At 45.1% G+C, this 20695-nt stretch overlaps 1 protein-coding gene across 1 annotated transcript in view; it reads left to right on the plus strand.

Moving 5' to 3' along the window:
• Positions 1-20695, plus strand: part of MBD6 (methyl-CpG binding domain protein 6) — a 320689-nt gene that overhangs the window by 111567 nt on the left and 188427 nt on the right. Inside the window, exons 2-3 of the mRNA XM_086966652.1 lie at positions 18482-18654; positions 19190-19326. Of these exons, the coding sequence (XP_086822778.1) occupies positions 19214-19326 (113 nt within the window). The 5' untranslated portion in view covers positions 18482-18654; positions 19190-19213. The remainder of the gene's footprint in view (positions 1-18481; positions 18655-19189; positions 19327-20695) is intronic.

A 20695-nucleotide genomic window follows, 5' to 3' on the forward strand; every position in this document is an offset into this window, starting at 1 on the left:
GGGGACCCTGCCCACCTTTGGCGCAGTCTCCCACAAAACCTTTGTGGACCCGGGTACAGCCTCCTCAGCAAGCTTCCTAGGATTGGTCAGCTTGCTTTCCATCAGGTGCTGGCGTAGCTCCGGAAAACAGTTACTAGAGAAATGCTCCATGCAAAAACATCGTACAACTGCTCAAAAGTTTCCACCTTGCTACCTTTTACCCAGCGATCCATTGCTCTACAGAAATGACACATATTCGACCCACGTGGTACCCTCTAACTTCTTACAGGTCCTAAACCTCTGCCTGTACATTTCTGGGGTCAAACCATACCGGGTCATCAGGGTTTCCTTCATATGGACATACATCATCCTGCTCTCCTCATGCAGGTCCAACAGGGTATCCCTACCATCTCTCACAAAGCGTCCCCACAACCCCGCTCCCCAATCCTTCGCAGGACCCAGGAGTTACTAAGGGTATGTTGCCACCAGAGGGGGGGACCGGAACGCCCCTCGCCCTGATCTCTATTTCCCTCAACATTCTTTCATGCTCCATTTTCATTTTCTCAAGTTCAATTGACAATTGATCCTTTTCAATGTCTAACTTTTTACTCTCCATGTCCTTCTGACCTTCTAATTTAGCCATCTCCAAACTATGCCTCCTATCTCTCTCCCTGTCCTCCAGCTCTTCTGGGGTCAGACTCCTTTGGGATACACTAGTACCTGGATTGGAGGGTGCTCTATCCCCACCCCCCTCTACTGCATCATCTGGCTGTCCTCCAGCGTTCTCCTCCTCATCCCCCGCGGACTCTCTCCCTTCCCACCAGACCTTTAGTGCCTTCTGGTACTCCTCCTTCCTAGAGAGGCCTATTACAGGGACTGCAAATTGCCTACAAATGGACTTCAGCTGTTTGGCAGTATAGGTATCTAATCTTTCTTCCTCAAAGGTGAGATCCTCTAAAGCATTGGACGTTGGCTTTCCTCTACTAGCAGTACTCATGGCTGCTATCAACAAGTCACTACTAAGACAACCAACCAATCAAACACAAAAACAAAATGTGTGGCTGCGCTTGTCTACACTCACCAGTGGTGTTTACCAATTATTGTACGTGGATCAAAAAGGCAAGTTCTGATCCTCACCGCTGACCGCCAGTGTCAGAAAGGGGGGACTCTAGTTGGCACTGGCTGGCGCCACTGTCCAAATAGGGACTCTTCTTCCTGAGTCAGGGCAAGTGGGTCACCCCTTTCGATAACCCCTGCTCAACCCTGTGGTAACGTAGCACGAGCAGTTAGGCCTATCTCAGAGGCAGTGTGTGAAGTGTTTATGGCCACGTACAATAAGGCAGTAATGACACCACAAAAGGACACAACTCAGGTAGTTATAGAAAAATAATGTCTTTATCTAACAATTTAACTCAACTCTCAAAGCGCTTCAACAATAACAATTCACGTCAACCCGTAGGGACTCAAAGATATGACAACCTATCAACCAAATCGTAACATGGACTGAGTTCAGGGACAGGGCCTACGTGACCCGTTGCGCACCAGGTACCTGTTGTTGAAAGGGGGGACAGCACGCAGCTTCTCAAAGAGGCGGAGACAGTGACAGGCGGACCCCCAGCGACCACAATATGGGTGGCAGAGGTCTGCAGCGTGCATCCCCACTGACTTGGGCACTCGGGGACAGGCAGGCTCTCCGCAGTAGCAGCACGCAGCTGCGGCGGCCCGGATTGGGGGAGGCAAGGACTCTCGTCGTGTTGCTCCGTGGTGGGCGCACAGCAGCAGCAGCTCTCCTGGCTGCGGCCGCTCACAGGACAATTTCAGGGGGGCTGCAAAGTTTTCTAGGGTGTGGGCACTCAGCGGCTACAGCCCTCTCTCAGCTGCGGCGGCCCGTGGGACAATTCCAAAGGGGGATGCAAAGTAGTCAAAGATGTCAAGGGTGCGTGCGCTCAGCGGCTACTGCCCTCCTCTGGCTGCGGCGGCCCAAGGCACAGCTCACGGGGATGCACGGTGGCCAGGGCTGTGGGCACTCAGCAGCTACAGCTCTCCTCCGGCTGTGGGTGCCCATGGGACAATGCACGTATGTGCACAGTAACAGAAGGTGTGGGCATTTAGCGGCGACAGCTCGTTCTCGGCGGCCCACGGCACAAATCACAAAGGTGCACAGTAGCAAAAGGTGTGGGCACTCAGCGGCTACAGCTCTCTCTCGGCTGCGTCGGCCCACATGACAAATCACAATGGTGCACAGTAGCAAAATGTGTGACACTCAGCTGCTACAGCTGTCTCTTGGCTGCGGCGGCCCACGGGACAAATCACAGTGGTGCACAGTAGCAAAAGGTGTGGGTACTCAGCGGCTACAGCTCTCTCTCGACTGTGTCGGCCCACGGGACAAATCACAATGGTGGCTCTTAGCGGCGACAGCTCTCCTTCAGCTGCGGCGGCCCACACGGATTCTGCGGAAGGTAGGAGGGGGCAGATTTAGGCGGGCTCTCAGGGCAGGCGGCTCTCGTCTTAGCTGCTGCGTCCCGCACAAATTTAGCATCGGAAGGTTCAGAGGTTCAGAGTTAGGTAGGCGCTCAGCAGCGGCAGTTCCCTCTGAGCTGCAGCGGCCCGCACAGGTTCAGCAAAGAAAGGTTCAAAAGAGGTCCAGTCCGCTGCCCTTACTGTAGACCTAGAGAGTCCGGATTACTCGATGGGGGCGTCACCTGCAAGCGGTACTCCCCGCACGGGAATTCCCACGGCCGACTGGGTGAAGTCTAATGTCCCTGAGACTTCGGCAGGAGGCTCCCTTGATTTGGGCCCTCGGGTAGTTTTTTTCGGCAAGATGGGTTAAAGTTGCAAAGTCCTTTTCTTTGTTTACTCGGACAGAGTTTCGTCTTGACATCCAGAAGGAACACACTTGGCTAAAGTTCCAGCGCAGCATTTTATACCGAACAAGTCTTTGTTCTCTAAGGTTGCAAATCACTGACTCCAGTCAGAACCAGATCGATGGGGTCGGGGAGCACTTGGTTTACGAGGCGACATCCTGCTCTTTCGGAATGAGGGGGTCTGCTATCAGACACCCAGTGGGAGGTGGAGCCATCATTCACCTTGCCAGGCGCGACCCTGCTTGGATCAAAGTCACCCCTCCCTATACTAATGTAAGCATCAGAGTTATCCTAAAACACACAGTCATTTATATACATGGAGCATTCGCACTGTGGCACTCTGAGTAGCAGTGACACGGCGCCCAGGACCTTTATATCCAGCCAACATACAAGACAGGAAGAGTAGCAGGGGGAGGGAGACCTATGCAAATGATGCCAGATCTAACAGCCTCTAATCATTGAAGCAGGATCTGGTGAGATAATAGCTATGCTCTGAACACTTCTATGGTCGCTTAACAAAGTAGAATGTGCTTTAAAGTTCAAAATCAATGCACTAAGAGTATTTGTGGCTAGCATAAAGTCATTTGTCGATCTGAACTCTCTGACCAGCAAGGAATAGATGAAAGGGGCTTGTGGAGCACTGGCCTCATTGGCAAAGACCAGATTGTATTTAAAAAGTATGTTGTTTAATCTTTCACCATACCCATTATGGCTAAAAGGATTTATACCTTGGTCAGTTCCTTCCACATAAACACACACTTCTCTTGCTGGCAAAGAACAAAGATTAATATTAAAATCGTCCTCTCACCCCCATATCATGTAATTGACCACTCCAGTTGTGGAGCAGATATTTCCTAGATCTTTTTTCTAAAGTTTCTAACACAGAGCCCTTGTCTCCAGAAAAAATATTATTATAAAAATGAAACATGTCAATATGTGAACTCCTTGACATTTTAAGACCAATTACCTGATAGGGAGTCCAACTTTTAACTAATTACACCCATTGGAGACAAAGTAGAAACAAACGTGACAAAGCCCCCTTTTCCCTGCCCACAATAGGAGGTACCGCCAGAGTTTGAAATGTAGTATATCCAGCAATATGGAGACAATCATTGACCTATGTCTCCTGAAGTATAATCACATGAAACTGTTTGACAAAAGATAGCCAATCTTGATTATGTAAGAAGATGAATTTATAGCCCTAATAAGAGATAACATCAGAATTACTTTGGACACAGGGTCTAGTACTGCATGACCAAGAACTAGCAGGATCAATACAGTGTATGGAATTGAGAACCAGTACTAGGTACTACTTCTATAGAAAAACTAGAAAACTCAGAATGATCCTTAACAGGACATGTGCTAAATACACCCATGTGAGACCATACTGTGGGCCCAATAGCCGTATAGTAAACCAGTAATCAATCATTATCATTCATTGAACGTAGTGCATTGAAATGATTCGATATAGGAATGTTAAAAACATACCCCAGTTACACCCCAAATCGGATGCTCATGTTATACAAGGGTCAATATATTCTTGGGGCAAGTAACAATAACTCAGCGGGACAACATTCATTTTTGTTCTGGAGTACTATAGCATTAACAATTTGTGGAAGACTAGCCTGGTCAAATTGGGAGACCTAAAATTCATCACAATGCAATACCCTGGGCCCTTTTTAGGTCAAAGCCTACCAGACAGCACAGTTGTCTGATTTGCTAAAGACGTCTTTGGGACATTCAGAAATCTGACCTAGGAATGTATTCCACCCATTGCTTACCATTGGCTTTGTGGTTTGTGACTCACATTATCTGCTTTCAATTTTCTGGCTTTATTTACTTTAGGCAATCTAGATTGAGTTTGTCCCTCTCCTTGCTTTCTTACTCTATTCTTCCACCAACTCGCTTTCTGTGAACAGGCATTTCATTCTTGTTCTTGTCTTGTCACATTTGCTGTGCATTCAAAGACAGAGGTCAAATGTCAGCCTTCCTCTTCCAAGGTTGCTTAGTTTTACCTTTTCTTTTTCTGACTTCAAAGTGAGAACATTTATGTGACAATCCTGCTGAGTATCCATGTAAGAGGAGAGGGTCTAAGATTTTTTTTCCAAGCACGCAAAAAATGAACTGTGCTGATGTTTCAGAATATATCAGAATTAGTGGAAATTAAGCACATTTAAAAAAAAATCTGAAGTGTGGTCAAAACACATCCATACACTAGGTGATGCCATTTGCACACATAATTGTTTGGGTGCAGTAAAACCATTTTTCAGTGCAAATGTAATGGTCATTTAATTGAAAATGTGTTGTGTTTATTGTCAGTGCACTGCCAACCCATGCATACTCCACACCACACCACTCAACTCCACTCTATGCCCTTATACTGTGTGCCACGCCTACTCCATTCTACGACACTCCACTTCACTCAACTCTACGACATGCCACTCCACTCTACGCCCCTCTACTCTCATACTCCACGCCACTCCAATCTATGCCACTCACTCCACACCAAGCACTCCACTCCCCTCCACTCTTCCCCCGCTCCACTCCGTTGTATTCCACTCCACTCCAATGTACCCCAGTCTGCCCCACCTCACGCCGCTTCTCTACAATCTATCCCACTCAACTCTACCCCACTCCACTTAAGTCTACCTCACTCCACTTCAGTCTACCTCACTCCAATCTACCTCATCCCAATTTACCCACTCCAATCTACCCCAATCCAACCGACCCATCCCAGTTCAATCTACCCCACTCTAACCCAATCTTACGTACTCCACTCTGCCCTAAACTACCCCTCCCCAATCTACCCCTCCAATCCAATCCTCTCCACTAAAATCTACCACACTCTAATGCAATCTACCCCTCCCCAATCTATCCCAGCCTACTTTACCCCACCCCACTCCACTCCAATCTACCTCACTTCAATTATCCCTCTTCAGTCTACCCCACTCCATTCCAATCTACCTTACTCTAATCCACCCTGTCTACCCCACTCCACCCTAATCTACTCGCTCTACTGCAATCTAACACACTCCTCTCTTCCCCAATATATCTTACTCCACTCCAATCTTGACTCCACTCCAATCTATCCAACTCCAATTCACCTCAATCTACCCACTCCAATCCACCCTATCTACCCCACTCTACCCTAATCTACCACACTATATTCCACTGTATCCAATTTACTCCATTTCAGGCCAATCTACCACATGCCACTAAATCTACCCCACTCCAGCTAATTCTAACTCACTCCATCCCACTCCAGTCTACCCTACCACACTCTACCCCAAACTACCCTTCTATAACCACCCCATCCAATCCGCTCCACTCCACTCCATGCTACTCAACTTTTCCCCCACACCACTCTACCCTACCCCAATCTACCCTACTTCACTCAAATCTCCCCTACCTTGATCCACTCAATCTATCCCCCTCCAATGTACCCCTCTCCACCCTAATCTCCCCCACTCCAACCCCATTCCACTGCAATACACTCTAACAGAATATACCCCACTCCAATCTACTCTAAAATATCCCACTCCACTCTATCCCGATCTACCCCTCGCCGATCTACCCCACTCCTCTCCGATCTACCCCACTTCACTTCATTCTACCCAGTCCACCCCATTCCAATCTACACCACTCCCGCTCCAATTTACCCCACTCCAATCAACCCCACTCTACCTCATTCCAACCTACTCCACTCCAATCTACCCCATCCCAATAGATCCCACTCCAATCTACCCCACTTCACCACCCCTTCAAACTACCGCAATCACCCCCCACTCCATTCTACCCTACTGTAATCCACCCAATATACCCCCTCCACTCCAATCTACCCCAATCCACACACTCTATTTTACCCTATTCTACCCCAATCCGCTCTACCCCAATTTTCACATTTCCACTCTACCCAACTCCAATCTACCCCACCGCAAGGCTCCAACTTTTAGCCATGCTGAACAGCAGCCACACTGGTGTACATAATAGCTAAAACACATTGCCAAAGCCAATAGCTCTTACATAGGCAAGACCTATTGGCTTTGCCAATGCTTGTTTATGCTCCTGCCCATCCAAAGCTTGTTTATGCCCTTGCCCATTCAACTTACCCTGTGGTCCATGATAAGCTCATTAAAGACTTCTCTTGTCAGACCTGTTTTCTGCCCAGCCCATTGGATAGATCTATTAAGATTGTCCCAGGACACCAACTGATTGGGTTCTAACATTTTTTAAGCCAATAACATATGGTGTTGCCTCAGGTGGCAAATCTAAATTAACTTGATGGCTAGTAAAAGACTACCTAACTTGAGAAGAGTTCAAGCCGTGGTGTGAGGAAGGGGTTATTGTCCATAGATAAGACCGGGGAGTATACTCTGTCTATACCTAGAAACTTTGCAATTTGTCACCATACCCTAGTTGTATTGGGTATTATATTTACCTCCTCCCGATGTGGTTTGATTTGCGGACTATTACCGTAGCCAAAGAGTATGACTGTATAAGAGTACTCTCCACTTTAATGAGCGTGAGTCTATCAGTGTCATAATACCAGCACTATGCGTGGTGGACCTGTGCTACCAGGTAATAAAGATACAGGTTCGGAACCGTTTTCCGCCCCATCAAATGGTTGTGTCAGCACTGACCATCGAATGCAGAGGTGCTTCCCCCCACGCCTCCCACCCAGATGAGTTTGGTGAGCAACTTCTGTAATTGATGGAAAAAACTCCTAGGCAGGTTGATGGGAATATTAACAGTTAGATAAAGGGATTTCGGTAGAATAACCATTTTTATTGTGGATATCCTCCCCAGCATTGATATTGGTAGACCATTCCACTTTCATTTTAAATGATTCAAGTGTTGTCCTTAGGTTTCACCTAGGAGGTTCTCCCACATCTCAAGTCACATGGATTCTCAAATATTTAACAACATCTGTCATCCAGCGCGGTTGGTATTCCACTTGCCAAATAGATACCATTTCTGTTAACTGGAATATTTCCGACTTGTCCCAATTCATTTGTTGGCCTGAGTAGTCTCCAAATGGTATGATATGTCTAAGGACAGGATTTACATTATGTTCTGGATGTTGGAGGTAGAAGATCAAGTCATCTGCATATAAGGACAGTAACACTGGGCTGGCCCCACCCGTATTCCTCTATGGGAGTGGAATTCTCTTAACCAGCATGACAATAGCTCCACCGCCAAGGCAAAGATCAGGGCAACAACGGACAGCCTTGTTGGGGTCCTCTAGTAATCTGCAATAGATCTGACAGCACTCCGTTAACTTGCATCCATCTAGGCGGGCCTGTATGTAACTGGTCAATCCTTTTCAAGAAATGTGTCCCAAGCCCCAGTCGCCGAAGAACCTCTCGCATGAAGTTCCACTCCGACGAGTCAAAGGCTTTTTCAGCATCTAGTAGGATTGCGGCTGCTGGCAAATCCGGATCTACTCTATGCAATAGTGCCATCACTGAACACAGATTAGGTGCTGTGGAGCTCTGATGTACGAAGCCTGCCTGGTCCACCAGTACCAACAGCTGCATTCATGGCTGTAGTCTTTGAGCCAGTATCTTGGCAATGATCATATTATCAACATTTAATAATGATAATGATCGGTACAAGGAGCACAGCCCCGGGTCCTAATCAGGCTTCATGGCACCGAGGTGTAGACTGTGGCAATGTGCCCCTCTGTATAGCTTTGTTGTATACCCTCTGAACCACAATGCTAGCAGGCCCACATATTCTTTATAAAATTCCAACATGAAGTCATCATCCGCCCCCCTGCCCCTCCCCCTTCCAGGGGTTTTGCTGTTAGCCAATGCTGCTATAACTAATTTTACATCTTCTAATACGTTGGGGGAGTTAAGCAGCTCACGGATGTCTTCCTCCATTCATGCCATCGGAACATTATCAAGGTATCTAGCAATTTCTTGTTGTGTATAACGTGCTCTAGAGGCATATAGAGCTTTATAGTATTCGCAAAATGCAACTGAGATGTCTCCAGTGGACGTTTGCATTGTCCCCATATGGCCTTGTATACTCACTATTTGTGTGTGTTTCATACCCACTACTGCCCTACCTGGCTGATCCCCTTCTCTAAAGGCTCAAACCTGTGCTTGTTTCCCTAAATACAGAATTTTTTGGTTGGCAGTATCACAGAATTCTTCCAGGTTCTTTTGAATAGTGGACGGCAGGGAGAGATTTCTAGTTTCGTCATGATCAATTTGCAGACATTTAATTTCACCTTTGAGTTTATCTAGTCACTATTATAGCTCTGTTAGAAGGACGCCAAGCACACAAATTACATCTGATACCTCCAAAAGGAGTTTTAATAATTCAGAGTTAACCTTCCAAATTCAATGCTAGAAGTTTCAACTTGGAAACGGGTGTATTTGGGAGAAAACCTGGGGTCCTATTATAAGAATTGCGTCCAAAGCAGAAAATGAGACCGTGGTTCTATAATAACATGGAGACATCTGGGAACCATATCCTTCTTATCCAATCTGGATCATTAAGAATTACACGCCTTTTCTGTTATATTTTGTACATTACCAACTAAGAAATAGACAAAGATGAAAAGTCTAGACTGGAGAGAGACTGCCCACGTTGATCCTGGGGACCAACGATCTGTGGAGCAGAATCAGTGCCATTTTCTGTTGGTATTGACTGCAAAGAGGTCTAGGACTGGGGCTTCCTCTTTCTGGAAAAGAAGCACCAGCACCTCAAGATGTAACTCCCATTTGTGGATTGGCCGTCACTCACATTCAGGCTCCCCTCTACATGAGCTACTGATAGCTAATTTGGTTGTGATATGTGCAAATCTTGTAAATTGAGGTATAGCTTCTAGTGATGCACCTTGTAGAATGCAGACCAAATATTCCTCCTGAAAAGTTTGTTTTTTAAGAATTTATTGAGGAGAAGTAGGTGTTAGATCAGATTCAATCCATACCCTACTTTAACATTATAAGTAACAGGAGTAGCATCCTAGGCCTTTTCGGATTTGGGCACTTTCTGAATTGCAACTTTCGGTGGCAAGGGTGAAATTCTTTTTTTTATTTTATGGGATTGATAGACATCGACCGTACATCAGAAAAAAACAATTCTAAACGCTATGCAAAATATGGATATGGCATCTTGATAAACTACTGCACAAAGAATAATTATAACACATACCACCATTTCACGTCATGAATTTACTCCACTCCTAAATGAAAGGTTATTTAGAGACAATGGGTATGTGTAAGCCTTGAATGTATGCTCCCATCTCTTACTGTGCTTCTCCACACACCCTCTAGCCAGTGAAACCTGCCATTCTAATACTTGTGCTTAAGTAAATCCCCCCAGCCCCACCATTATGCAAGGGGCATCCTTGATCCTTCAATCATTGGCTATTAATTTACTGGTTTTGCTTACTGTATACTGTGCCATTGGAAGTTCCTTATCGCTGAACATTACTGCGCTAATATATGCTTGGAGGTTTCAGCCTGTCTTCCCTGTACTTTCGAAGACTTTGACGGTTGAAAAACATGTGAATCCAATACACAGATTTTTCACACTACCTAGGGCATAGTCCTTGGTCCTCAGTTTTCGATGCAGCACTTCTGGCATGTATCATACAAAAATCAAAGGTAGTCTGATACAGCAATGCTCATAGTTGTACAGAGCTGTGCACCTTCTGAGAAATAAGGGATTTCTGAATAAGTGCAAGGTAATTTGGGAGGCCAGTTTAGCTAGACCATTTCTTTGGCCATTTTATCAAATCTTTCGGCCTTTGCGTGATTATTATAAGACTCCGTTATAATTGGCGATGTTTGCCCAAAAAGGGTTGAGTAGTGGTGACACCAATAACATAACTTATTTTTAATTCTAAGATAGTTTGCTGAAGTAATTTTTAATCAGTAAGTATTTGAAAATTCTGAGTTGGAGAGTCTGAATTCCGTTTAAGGCTAACAAAGCTTTTATATTCTCCTGCTTGGAACAAATCTGATATTGTTCGGGCTCGTAACTCTTCCCAGATAATGCAAAATGCATCCCTGAACAGGGCCGGTGTCTCAGCTGTGCCTCATGGGAAGCTTGCGATATGTATAGGAGTGGTTCTGTCGGGGCGTGGCAATTCCTTTTTCTCAATATAACTAATGTATCATAAACTTATAAATCACAAACCTTACAAACTATATGTAGGAATTGCCGAAGATGGTTCAACTACACTTTTCAAGAACCAAATTAGGGTAACTAGAACACACTACAGAAGGAAAAATTGTTTTTTCCAAAAATTACGATTGTATTGTAAGATTATGATATATACATGTCAATTCATATGGCTGTCAATGAGGCAATACAATATCCGGTAATAACGTGAATAAAGTGCATAAAAAGTGACTTATGTATGCTTTAATCCTATTCTAAAGAAAGTTTTCTCCTATGCAAAAAAAGCCAGAGAGGAAATGCCGTCCTCAAATATAATCTTGGTAGGGGATTTTAATAGCAAAATTTCCAACTTAAGTTTATCCCTATTTAGGAATAAATATAGGGAAGAATCTCTGCACATCCCCCAAGCCGTGTTTCCTGCGAACACTAAAACCAACAAAAGAGGGAAAATACTTTTGGAAGAGTTATTTGAGATGGATGGAATCGTGGCGAATGGAAGACTTCCTTCCGATTCGCCGGCGAAATATACACACGACTCATACCAGGGAGAATCTATTTTGGATTATGTATTGGTGGATAATTCCGCCTTTATGTTACTAAATGACCTTGAGATCTCAAACTCCATTAAGTGATCATTCTCTTCTGGCTATTGTACTAAAGATTTGCCCCCCTATGTCTGACCGATGGTCGCTAAGCAGGGATTTGGTAAGCTTTGGTGGTTCATCGGGGAGATGTTTTTGGGATAAAAAGTCCCTTAGCGGGCTGGATAGTATCCTTGATGCGACAATAGCTGATCTACCGAATTGGGATGGTTCTGAAATTGATAATTTCTTAGATTTATTGCTGAATGTGACCTCTATAGCAAGACACCCTAAAAGAACTAGGCTCCCAGCCCCCCTTCCCAGTTCCATCCGTTTATTAAATAAAGATATAAATAAATTGGTAAGGGACCAATATTTAAAAAACATACCTGAAAGATCTCGCAGAATAGCTTTATTAAAAAGGAGAACGAAAAGGCTAAAGCTTAGAATGTGTAAGGAGAGGGAAGACCAAATCTGGATACAATTGAGAGAGGCAGCCTTTCATGGCCGAGTAAGAACATTTTGGTCTTTAATTGGTAAGGGTTGTGGGGCAAGGTTGAGTCCCTCTCCAATTCCTATAGAGGAACGAATCTGGGTTGAGCATATTAAAAATCTGTATGCAAGCAATGGGGATTATTCACATCAGGGAAGATACAACGTGGTGCATTTAGCTCATGTGGAACCTCGTTCGGAAAAATCCATTGAGTTGGCCATCCGTGAAATGCGTACATCTGGGGCCATGGGCCCAGATGAGTTGCCTATTTCTGTCTTAAAGCAGAGTAGCACAAAGTGGAGTAAAATCTTATTCCCTGTATTTGCTCGCTGCTTTTTGAATAGGGCTGTTCCCCCATCTTGGAAGGGGAGTATTTTGGTTCCCCTCTTCAAGAAGGGTGATCGACTTCTGCCTCCAAATTACCGCCAGATTGCCCTCCTGGATGCCGTCGACAAGGTCTTTGCCAAATGCCTTTTGAAATTATTATCTGAATGGGTAGTCCAGAACAATATTCTCCCCTTTGAGCAAACGGGTTTCCGTAAAGGACATGGAACTATGGATAATCTAACAGCTTTACAAGTGATTATGGACAAATACATCAGAGTATGGGGTGGAAAGGTATATGCTGCCTTTATAGATTTTTCCACGGCCTTTGATAAGGTTGACCGGCATCTGCTGTGGAGGAAACTATTATTTTTAGGTATCCCCCCCCCCCCTTACTGTTAGATTAAATTCGGGATCTCCATACGGATACCTGGTGCAGAATATTGTTGGGAGGAGAAAGAGGTTTGTCAGATCCTATTCCCTCGACCAATGGACTTAAACAGGGCTGTTTGCTGGCACCAATATTGTTCTCTCTTTATGTTCATGGTCTTCCTCAAGCTGTAACTTTGAGTGGCGGAATTGCTCCTGTATTGGGGGATAATGCTATTGTGTGTTTAATGTATGCCGATGACATAATATTGTTAGATTTGACACCCAAAGGATTGAACAAGCGTCTACAGGCATTACATACTTTCGCAGAGGCGCACTTTCTTCAGATAAACATCTCTAAAAGTAAAGTTATGTGCATATCGGGGAAGAGAAAATCTGCTCATGGGAGCTTCATATGGACATTAGCTGGCCAAAAGCTGGAAATCGTAAATTCTTACCTATTTTTGGGGAAAATAATTTGCGGTAATATGAGTGATAAGGCCCATATTGAGAACAATAAGCGTAAAGCTCTGATACAGGGCAAGGGTCTAAACGCTCTTTATAAAGCCAAAGGAAAACGTCATTTTCCCTTCCTGCTAGAAGCTTTCCGAGCAAAAATCCCCGCCTCATTACTGTACGGAACTGAACTCATTGATGTGAGTAACTGGGGTTTTCTCCATATTATTGAAGGTAGACTCTTGCGACAATTATCCTCTGTTAATTCCTCTTGTTCTGTGGCCTCTCTTAGGCTTGAGTTTGGCCCAAGAAGTAGCTGGGTCCAAGGACTAGCTGGGATAGTCAGATGGGTCTTCTTCCTAGCTAAATGTGAACCCTCCACGCTAAGACATTTCATTCAAAAAGAATTATTGGGCCCTTTAAAAGAACTTTCTCCAATCGTAAAAAACTTTAGAAAGGCGGTCTCTTTGTTGCGACTGGAGGAATCTTCTTTGTTTTCACTCTTTTCATACCAATTAAAGGCATTATTAAAAACAGCTTCATGGAGGTTAAGTTTTATGCTGGATAGAGACTTTATTGTATCAAGGAAAAGTAGTCTGCCGGTGATTAATTCCTATGTTTTTAAAACTATGCAATGTTACGCATCTTGGAATCTTCCACACGGCATTAGGCGCTTTTGGTACTTGCTAAGACAAGATATGTTACCCTTGAATAATCTTCTATCCAAATTGTATGGTTCTTCCAACATATGTACCTTGTGTAACCATTCGATTCAAGACCTCTTTCATGTTCTGTTTATTTGCCCAGCTTTGTTATATTTGCGGCGTAAGTGGATAAGACCAATTTGTTTGAAACTAGGTATCTTATCTGTTAATGCATTTACTGAAGCGATTCTAAGCCCCCCTAATGAAATGTTTTGTTCTAGAATATTTAACTTTTTAAAATGTTTTTTGAACTTATATTAATTTCTGGTCTGTTACTTTTTACCTTGTCACTACTGCATGATTTTATATACTTGTACTGTTTTGTAGCTGTACTTTTTATGTGGACCTCTCACGAGTTCCAAATCATAAAATAAAAAACTTGAACTTGAAAACTTGACTTATGGGGATGCATATAATATACAAACAAATAACAGATGTGTTGAACTGTCCAGTCTTTTAAGCATTAATCCTAGGACCCAATATGACTTTAGAGTAGGGTCAGGGATGCTGCATGTACTAGCGTGACAGCAACGACGACGTTTCGACCCTAGGTGGACGCGCAGCTAATTGTGTGTCAGAGGCAGGTCTTCATCAGGGCTGGGGGTGGTGAAGCAATTGTTGACAGCCCCGCACTCAATAAATGCCAAGGATCCCAATGAATGAATAGAAGGGGATCTGGATGGATTACAATTACGAGGGGGGAGTAGACTTGAGCCCACTTCTGTAAATGGCAGAGTATGCTCTTGGCAAATAATTTGCCAGAAGCGTCCAGCAAGGCTATCTGACTAAAACGTGCTGGAGAGGATTTAGTGCCCTTATACAGTGGGACAATGACACTCAACTTCTGTGACTGGGGTATTTTCCCAGAACGTTAACAATAATTAAACAGCGGGGTGAGGAAAGATCCCCAGGCTACAACCTCCTTTTTGATAACGACCATGGGAACTTCATCGTGCCCCAAGGCACCTGAAGTTCTGGCATTCTTTATTAATGCCACTATCTCATTCACATTAGGGGCACCATACACCAAGTATCATGACCCATCCACACAAAGAGTGACGGGGAAGGCTAACGTGGTATTCCTCTCGTGCAACTCGGAAATATAAATTGGACTTTTATTTCACAACATTAACCTTAAAGGGATTCACTACTGATTTTGACTTGCAGAGGCCAAACTTGTTTACATTCTACTCTTCAGATTAAATTTCAGACATAATTTCCAATACATGGTCGTAATTTAGCACGTTTTTTTCTAATAAAGACAAAATTGAAAATATGACCTTTTCATTGCAAAATAAAATATCAGATGGAGAGCCCTCCCCTCCATTGACAGTATTCATTTACTTGCTCGGAAGGAAGGCGCCATTATCTAGCTCAAAAAGAGAACCCTCCTAGCGAGTAGAACTAATGGAGGCAGAGATGGACACAGAGAGCTGGACCCCCTACCCTCCATATGCACATCAGTGTCACTGACCGTGTGAGTGAAATCTTCCCTCATCACCGCCTCTTTGCAGGCAACTGGCACTACGCCAGCACTGATTTCACTTTTCAGAGGATAATCAGGAACTGAGACTACACATAGCCCCCACTGTCACCTCCCTCCAGAGATGAACTTCGAAGACAACAGTCTTACAAAAACCTCTTGGTGAGGTTGCGGGGCAATGACTGAACAGCAGCAGAGGATTCCACAGCGGTTGCTGAAAGAAAGGTAAGAGGCAGATGTACCAAACCGTCCTGAACACCCCCAACCATCAGAGCCCCTGTGTCAACATAGTCCTTCTTAAGACATTTGTGGCTCAGAGAAGAGGACATAGCTAAAAGTGATGAAGCAGCAGAACTATGCCTAGAATCCTCTGTCACCGCTTCGGAGGCAGTCTTGGGCATTTTCTGACAAACCCAGTAACAGCTGAATGGGATTTAAAACATTGTTGCTGAGAGCTTCTAGTGGTGCAAGAAGATTTACTTGCTTATGGGTTTTGTCGAGGGGATGAAGAAATTACTCGCTCAGAACGCAATTCCTTCAAAGTCATCGTACTGTCATGCAACTTACACAACCACCCTCAGGCAGCGGTTGGAGTCCAAGTCCAGGTTTCCAAGAGGCATCCAAGAGACATGAAGTGGTCTAACAATGGTCGAAAATATGCGCAGAAAATATGCTCTCCTCAAGGGGCACAGGCTGCACCAACCAAATGCCAGCCGACTCCATTCCCATCAGGGTTGCCTACGACCTAAGCCTCTTCTGCACTCTGTAAAGCCACTGCAACACAAAATCTCAAAGCCCAGTTCCTCAGCTCATCAGCACACCATTGCCGTTAGGATCATCAACACCACTGTCTGTACTGCTGTACTGTTCCAGCATCAGCCTCCTGCCTTCTGGATGTGGGGGAAAAAGAGTGCTGCAACTGGGCAAAGAAGAAAGTTTCAGGAAAAGAGGGGAACCCCCCTACACAGACAAACTCCCCTTCTGGGCACCTAGAGGGAGAACTGTATGCTGAGACTAGCTGGCTCGAGGCTTGTACAATCGCTGGCTTGTGGCGTGTGTTGCTCGCAGGCTCAAGGACTGCAGTGATCAAGGGCAAGCAGGGACCCATCTTCCCTAGAGGCCGAAAGAGCTTCAACACCCCAGAAGACTGGCCAGGGCGCCCCACTGGAACTCCTCTGTCCCAGATGGAATTCGGACACTAAGCAGACACAGACTTGGGGGGTACACAGTAGCACAAAGCGTAGAGCAGGATACTGGGTATGGGGCTCGAAGCCCATAAGAATGTAGAACCCACCCTTCTTCCTCTGCTCTGCTTTGCTCTGCCCAAAATCCTTTCTTGGAGCCCGGAAACACAGAGGGCAGACACTCAAAAAGCCCCGGAGCCCGAGGCTCGAAGCTTGCCACTCACTCTGCTCCACTCCCCACCAAACGGCGTCTGACTTCAGAAGATGTGGCATTGTCTCCTTCAAGAAACTCCCAGACCATGCCCTCCTGTAGAGTACCCTGCCCACTTGGTCCATCCAAAAGGCAGTTAATGACAAACTTGTACCTTCAATAATGTTAGTTCTCATTGATAATTGTTCACTCTGCTGATGTGCTATCTCTGAAGTAGTGCATCCACTGGCATGGGACTTCAGAAACCTTTTTAATCGTGCTGTCATGGAGTTGATTATTGCCACTTGCGTCCCATGATGTCTCCCCTGCCTCACGTAACAATGATTGGGTGTGATGACACCTTGAAATGTATTGCTCTGCCCACCCCTTCAATGCCTGATATTTTCAGCTTCCGCTTGGCTCAAAAATGCAAGTACGTACCATACCAAATTGAATTAAAGGTAACATTCTCTGCTGAATGGTACACTTCCTCTGCAGATTAATGTTTGAAACATTAACCAGCAGTACTCGACCATTTGGATGAGTACCTGCTGGATAATCATGGATGTTTCTTAGCAATAGCTTTATGTATGTCTAAAGGTAGAGCATTCTAGGTGGTTGGAAATATGTACTGCTTCAGGATAAAGCTGTGTAATGAAGGCAGTTGGAAGAGGGACTCTATACTGTTTGGGTGGTAGAGGCAAGATAACCTGTGTGTCATGCTGTATGTTTGTTCATTGTTTTTATTATATTGTTCTTGGCTGATTAATTCAACATTATTTATTTGTAATGTATTTGAGTCGAATGCATCGACCCCGCCATTAAATAGGTAGCTATTCAGATGCACCTTTCTCCTCATTCATTGGTTCTTTATATTGCACCCTTTCTTCATTTCTGCTTTTCCTTTCTTCCTACTGCGTCATTGGCTTGACTTCTACTCCTGCTATTTTTCGTCTCTTGCATCACTTTATTCTCCTGCTTTTTCCCCTTTTTCTCCCTCAGCATTATTCTAAATTCATTCAGATTCCTCTTGTGTTCCTGTGTTGCTTATTCCTCTGCTCTTGCCTTCTTACCTTGCTTTACCTCTTTCGTCTTCCGTTAGTCTTCCTTGCCACGTGTTGGGTCCTTTCTCATCCTCCTTTTCTGCTTTCATTCTTTCCTACCCTCTCTCTTCTTTGCTTTCTTTCTTGCCTTCTTTCCTTGCCATTCTGCTCATTCCGTCGCTCTTGCCTTCCTTCCCTCCCTCTTGCCTTCCTTCCCTCCCTCTTTCTTGTAACTCTTACCTCCCTTCCTTCTCTCTGCCCCTATTACTTACCCACGTTCCTCTCCTACTTTCCTTCCTTTTCACTCGTGCTTTGGTTCGCCTGTTTGTCCTCTCTCGTTATTCATCCGCCCATCTCTCCATTGGCACATTTTGTCCCCTCGTTCCCTCATCTCGAGCTTTCTTTCTTAAACGCTCCTGGGTTCATGCCTCCCTTCCTTGTTTCCTGCCATCCTACCCTCATTCTCTGATATACTACTCGCAGCTCTGTAGTGAGTGGCTCTGTCTCCATCCTATCCAGCCTTCCTTGTTTCTCTCTCCCGCCTCCATTCCGCATCTTCTTTCACTTTCCCTCACTTCCGTCCTCTCTTTTCTCATGTTCTCCTCTGTAGCCTCCCCTCTCTAATTGAAATGATTAAAATTTTTGTTTCATGTCGTTTTTTCCGTTTAGATGGTCGTGGCAATGGCTCTGTAACACTTGTTGAAGGGGGGGTGGACTCTGGAGGCCAACGGTTCAGAAGGAAGCTCCCGCCGAGACTTCTCTGCCCAGGCCCGCCCCCAACATGTGCCTCACCAGGGATCTTTTACAGACTTAACGCGAAGGATCTTTGCAGAAATGAACAGGTAGACTTATAAGGAAAGCGCATGCTGCGAATGTCCATTGATTCTGTTTGTAGTTAGAGTACCAGACCTCGCTGCACACCAAGGATGTAAACAGTTCGTTGTTAGCCTTGCAGCGTTTGGAGTGTGCCCTGCTTAGGCGTCATTTGTTGCCTGGCCATCAATCCAGTTGAGTTCTGTATTTTTGAGAGCAGCAGGCCAAACGGCGCCATGTTTTCAGCTTTCTTGAGGTTTGTATTTTTGATAGATAGCAGCAGGCCAAACGGCGCCATGTTTTCAGATTTCTAGGCCGTTTTCTTTCTATATTTGTCCCCGAGCTCAGTTGCTGTTTGCTCAGGGAGGTGTGAGCGAGTGGGTGGGTTCAGAGACAAGAGGCCTGTGAAAAACTATTTGCGCTGGCGATGCAACGGCTTCAACACCTGTCCCTGCTGAAGAGCAATCAGCTGGCAGTGCCGAGGGGGGGGCTGTGAAGCAGCAGGGGAGACGACAGAGAAGGTAAACCCATGAAGCGCCAAAAATGTGCCCACTCTTTTTACAGGTACAAGAAAGAAGATAGAGCAAAATGAATGGAGCCACTGAGAGTGGAGGAGGAGATACTGAGGCAGGGTGCCAGGCGATTCAGGTGCCCGTCGGGTGGCATCGGCGGGAAGTGCAGAACACCGTGGTCTATATCAGGTATGGATGAGGCGCTAGCCATCACCAGGGTTGACTCCGCTTACTGCATCACTTAACTTTGCTTAGTTTATTATTCTGTCCCTCAGTGTTGTTTAATCACAGAGCTTTACCAAACCACTGCACACTTTATTTAAGAACTAAGCACCGCCTGCTTCTATTACCGAATGCTGCTCTTTCTGTCATCACTGGGGATGCCATGTTTTAAATGACGCTGCATGCTTTATGAAAGAGAGAACCCAGCTCTTCAGGAATTGAAAGACGTCTGGGGTCTGAAATAATGATGTTGCATTAGAGTTCCTAATGAAACTATACAAACCCACTATATGTACGCCCAATCGCAGAGTACCGAATCCTCATTTTACCGGGTAGTTGGGCAAATCCCAGTACGTCACTGGAGGTAAAAGTTGTTGATCTCACCAATGGCAGCACATAAATACGTCTTGTCATTTCCATCTTCAACTCGCCATGATGTTGACTGCTTTTTCAGACCATTCGAAAAGCCTAAACTTTTAGTGACCTGGTAAGTAAGTGCAGGCTGATCAGTTGATTGGGTAGAAAATACGGGCTACCTTTATACATCCTTCTAACCGAGGAACAAGATTTTTGTGCCCCATGCTTTCCTTGGCCAATTTGGGACCATTACCCTCATGGTTGCCTTAAACGTTTTCTGAACCTATTGAGAATCCTGTCTAAACCCTTTGGGACAGATGGCTATTGTGCAGATCGGTGCTTTTTGTAACACACCTGCTTCTCATGCTCCTGAGCGATGTAGCCAACTCAGCCCGCTTGGCTTCCCCAGATATACAACTGTTAGATCTCGAACTGTCTCCCAATCTCCAACCAAATGCTGATCGCATTCAGATTTTCCATTTGAGGCATTCAGCAGAGCAAAATTCTGGCCTCTCAACAGATTTTTGCACTGTTCCCAACATAATGGATCGTTGCACACCTTCGTGTTCACCAACATTGTCTGCCAAATGCAGTACTTAATAGCAGCAGCGGCCCATGTAAGTAAGGGCAGTGGGGCCGGATGGCGGGGCGGTGGATTTCGACAGACGATGAGGGAAAATTCATTATTTAATTAATTTTCCCTCATGGTCGTCGGTCGAATCCCCCTCAGCCTGGCCTCACCGCTCTTACCTGCAAGGGCTGCGGCTGCTTAATAGCCACTGGAGAGACCCTATCAGGCCTAGCCCCATGTCTTATATGGCTTGAAAAAGAGTATTATCTGCTTCATATGCTGGGCCCGCTCTGGATCTGAAAAGCCTCTAATAAGGTGAACATCATGTGGGCTCCAGATCTGATTTTTCGAAGTAGAACGAAAGCTCTGAATAGTAAAGGATTATTACTGTTTTGTGAAGTACCGTAA

Source organism: Lissotriton vulgaris, chromosome 1_1 (genome assembly GCF_964263255.1).
Source record: "Lissotriton vulgaris chromosome 1_1, aLisVul1.2, whole genome shotgun sequence".
Lineage (NCBI taxonomy): Eukaryota > Metazoa > Chordata > Amphibia > Caudata > Salamandridae > Lissotriton > Lissotriton vulgaris.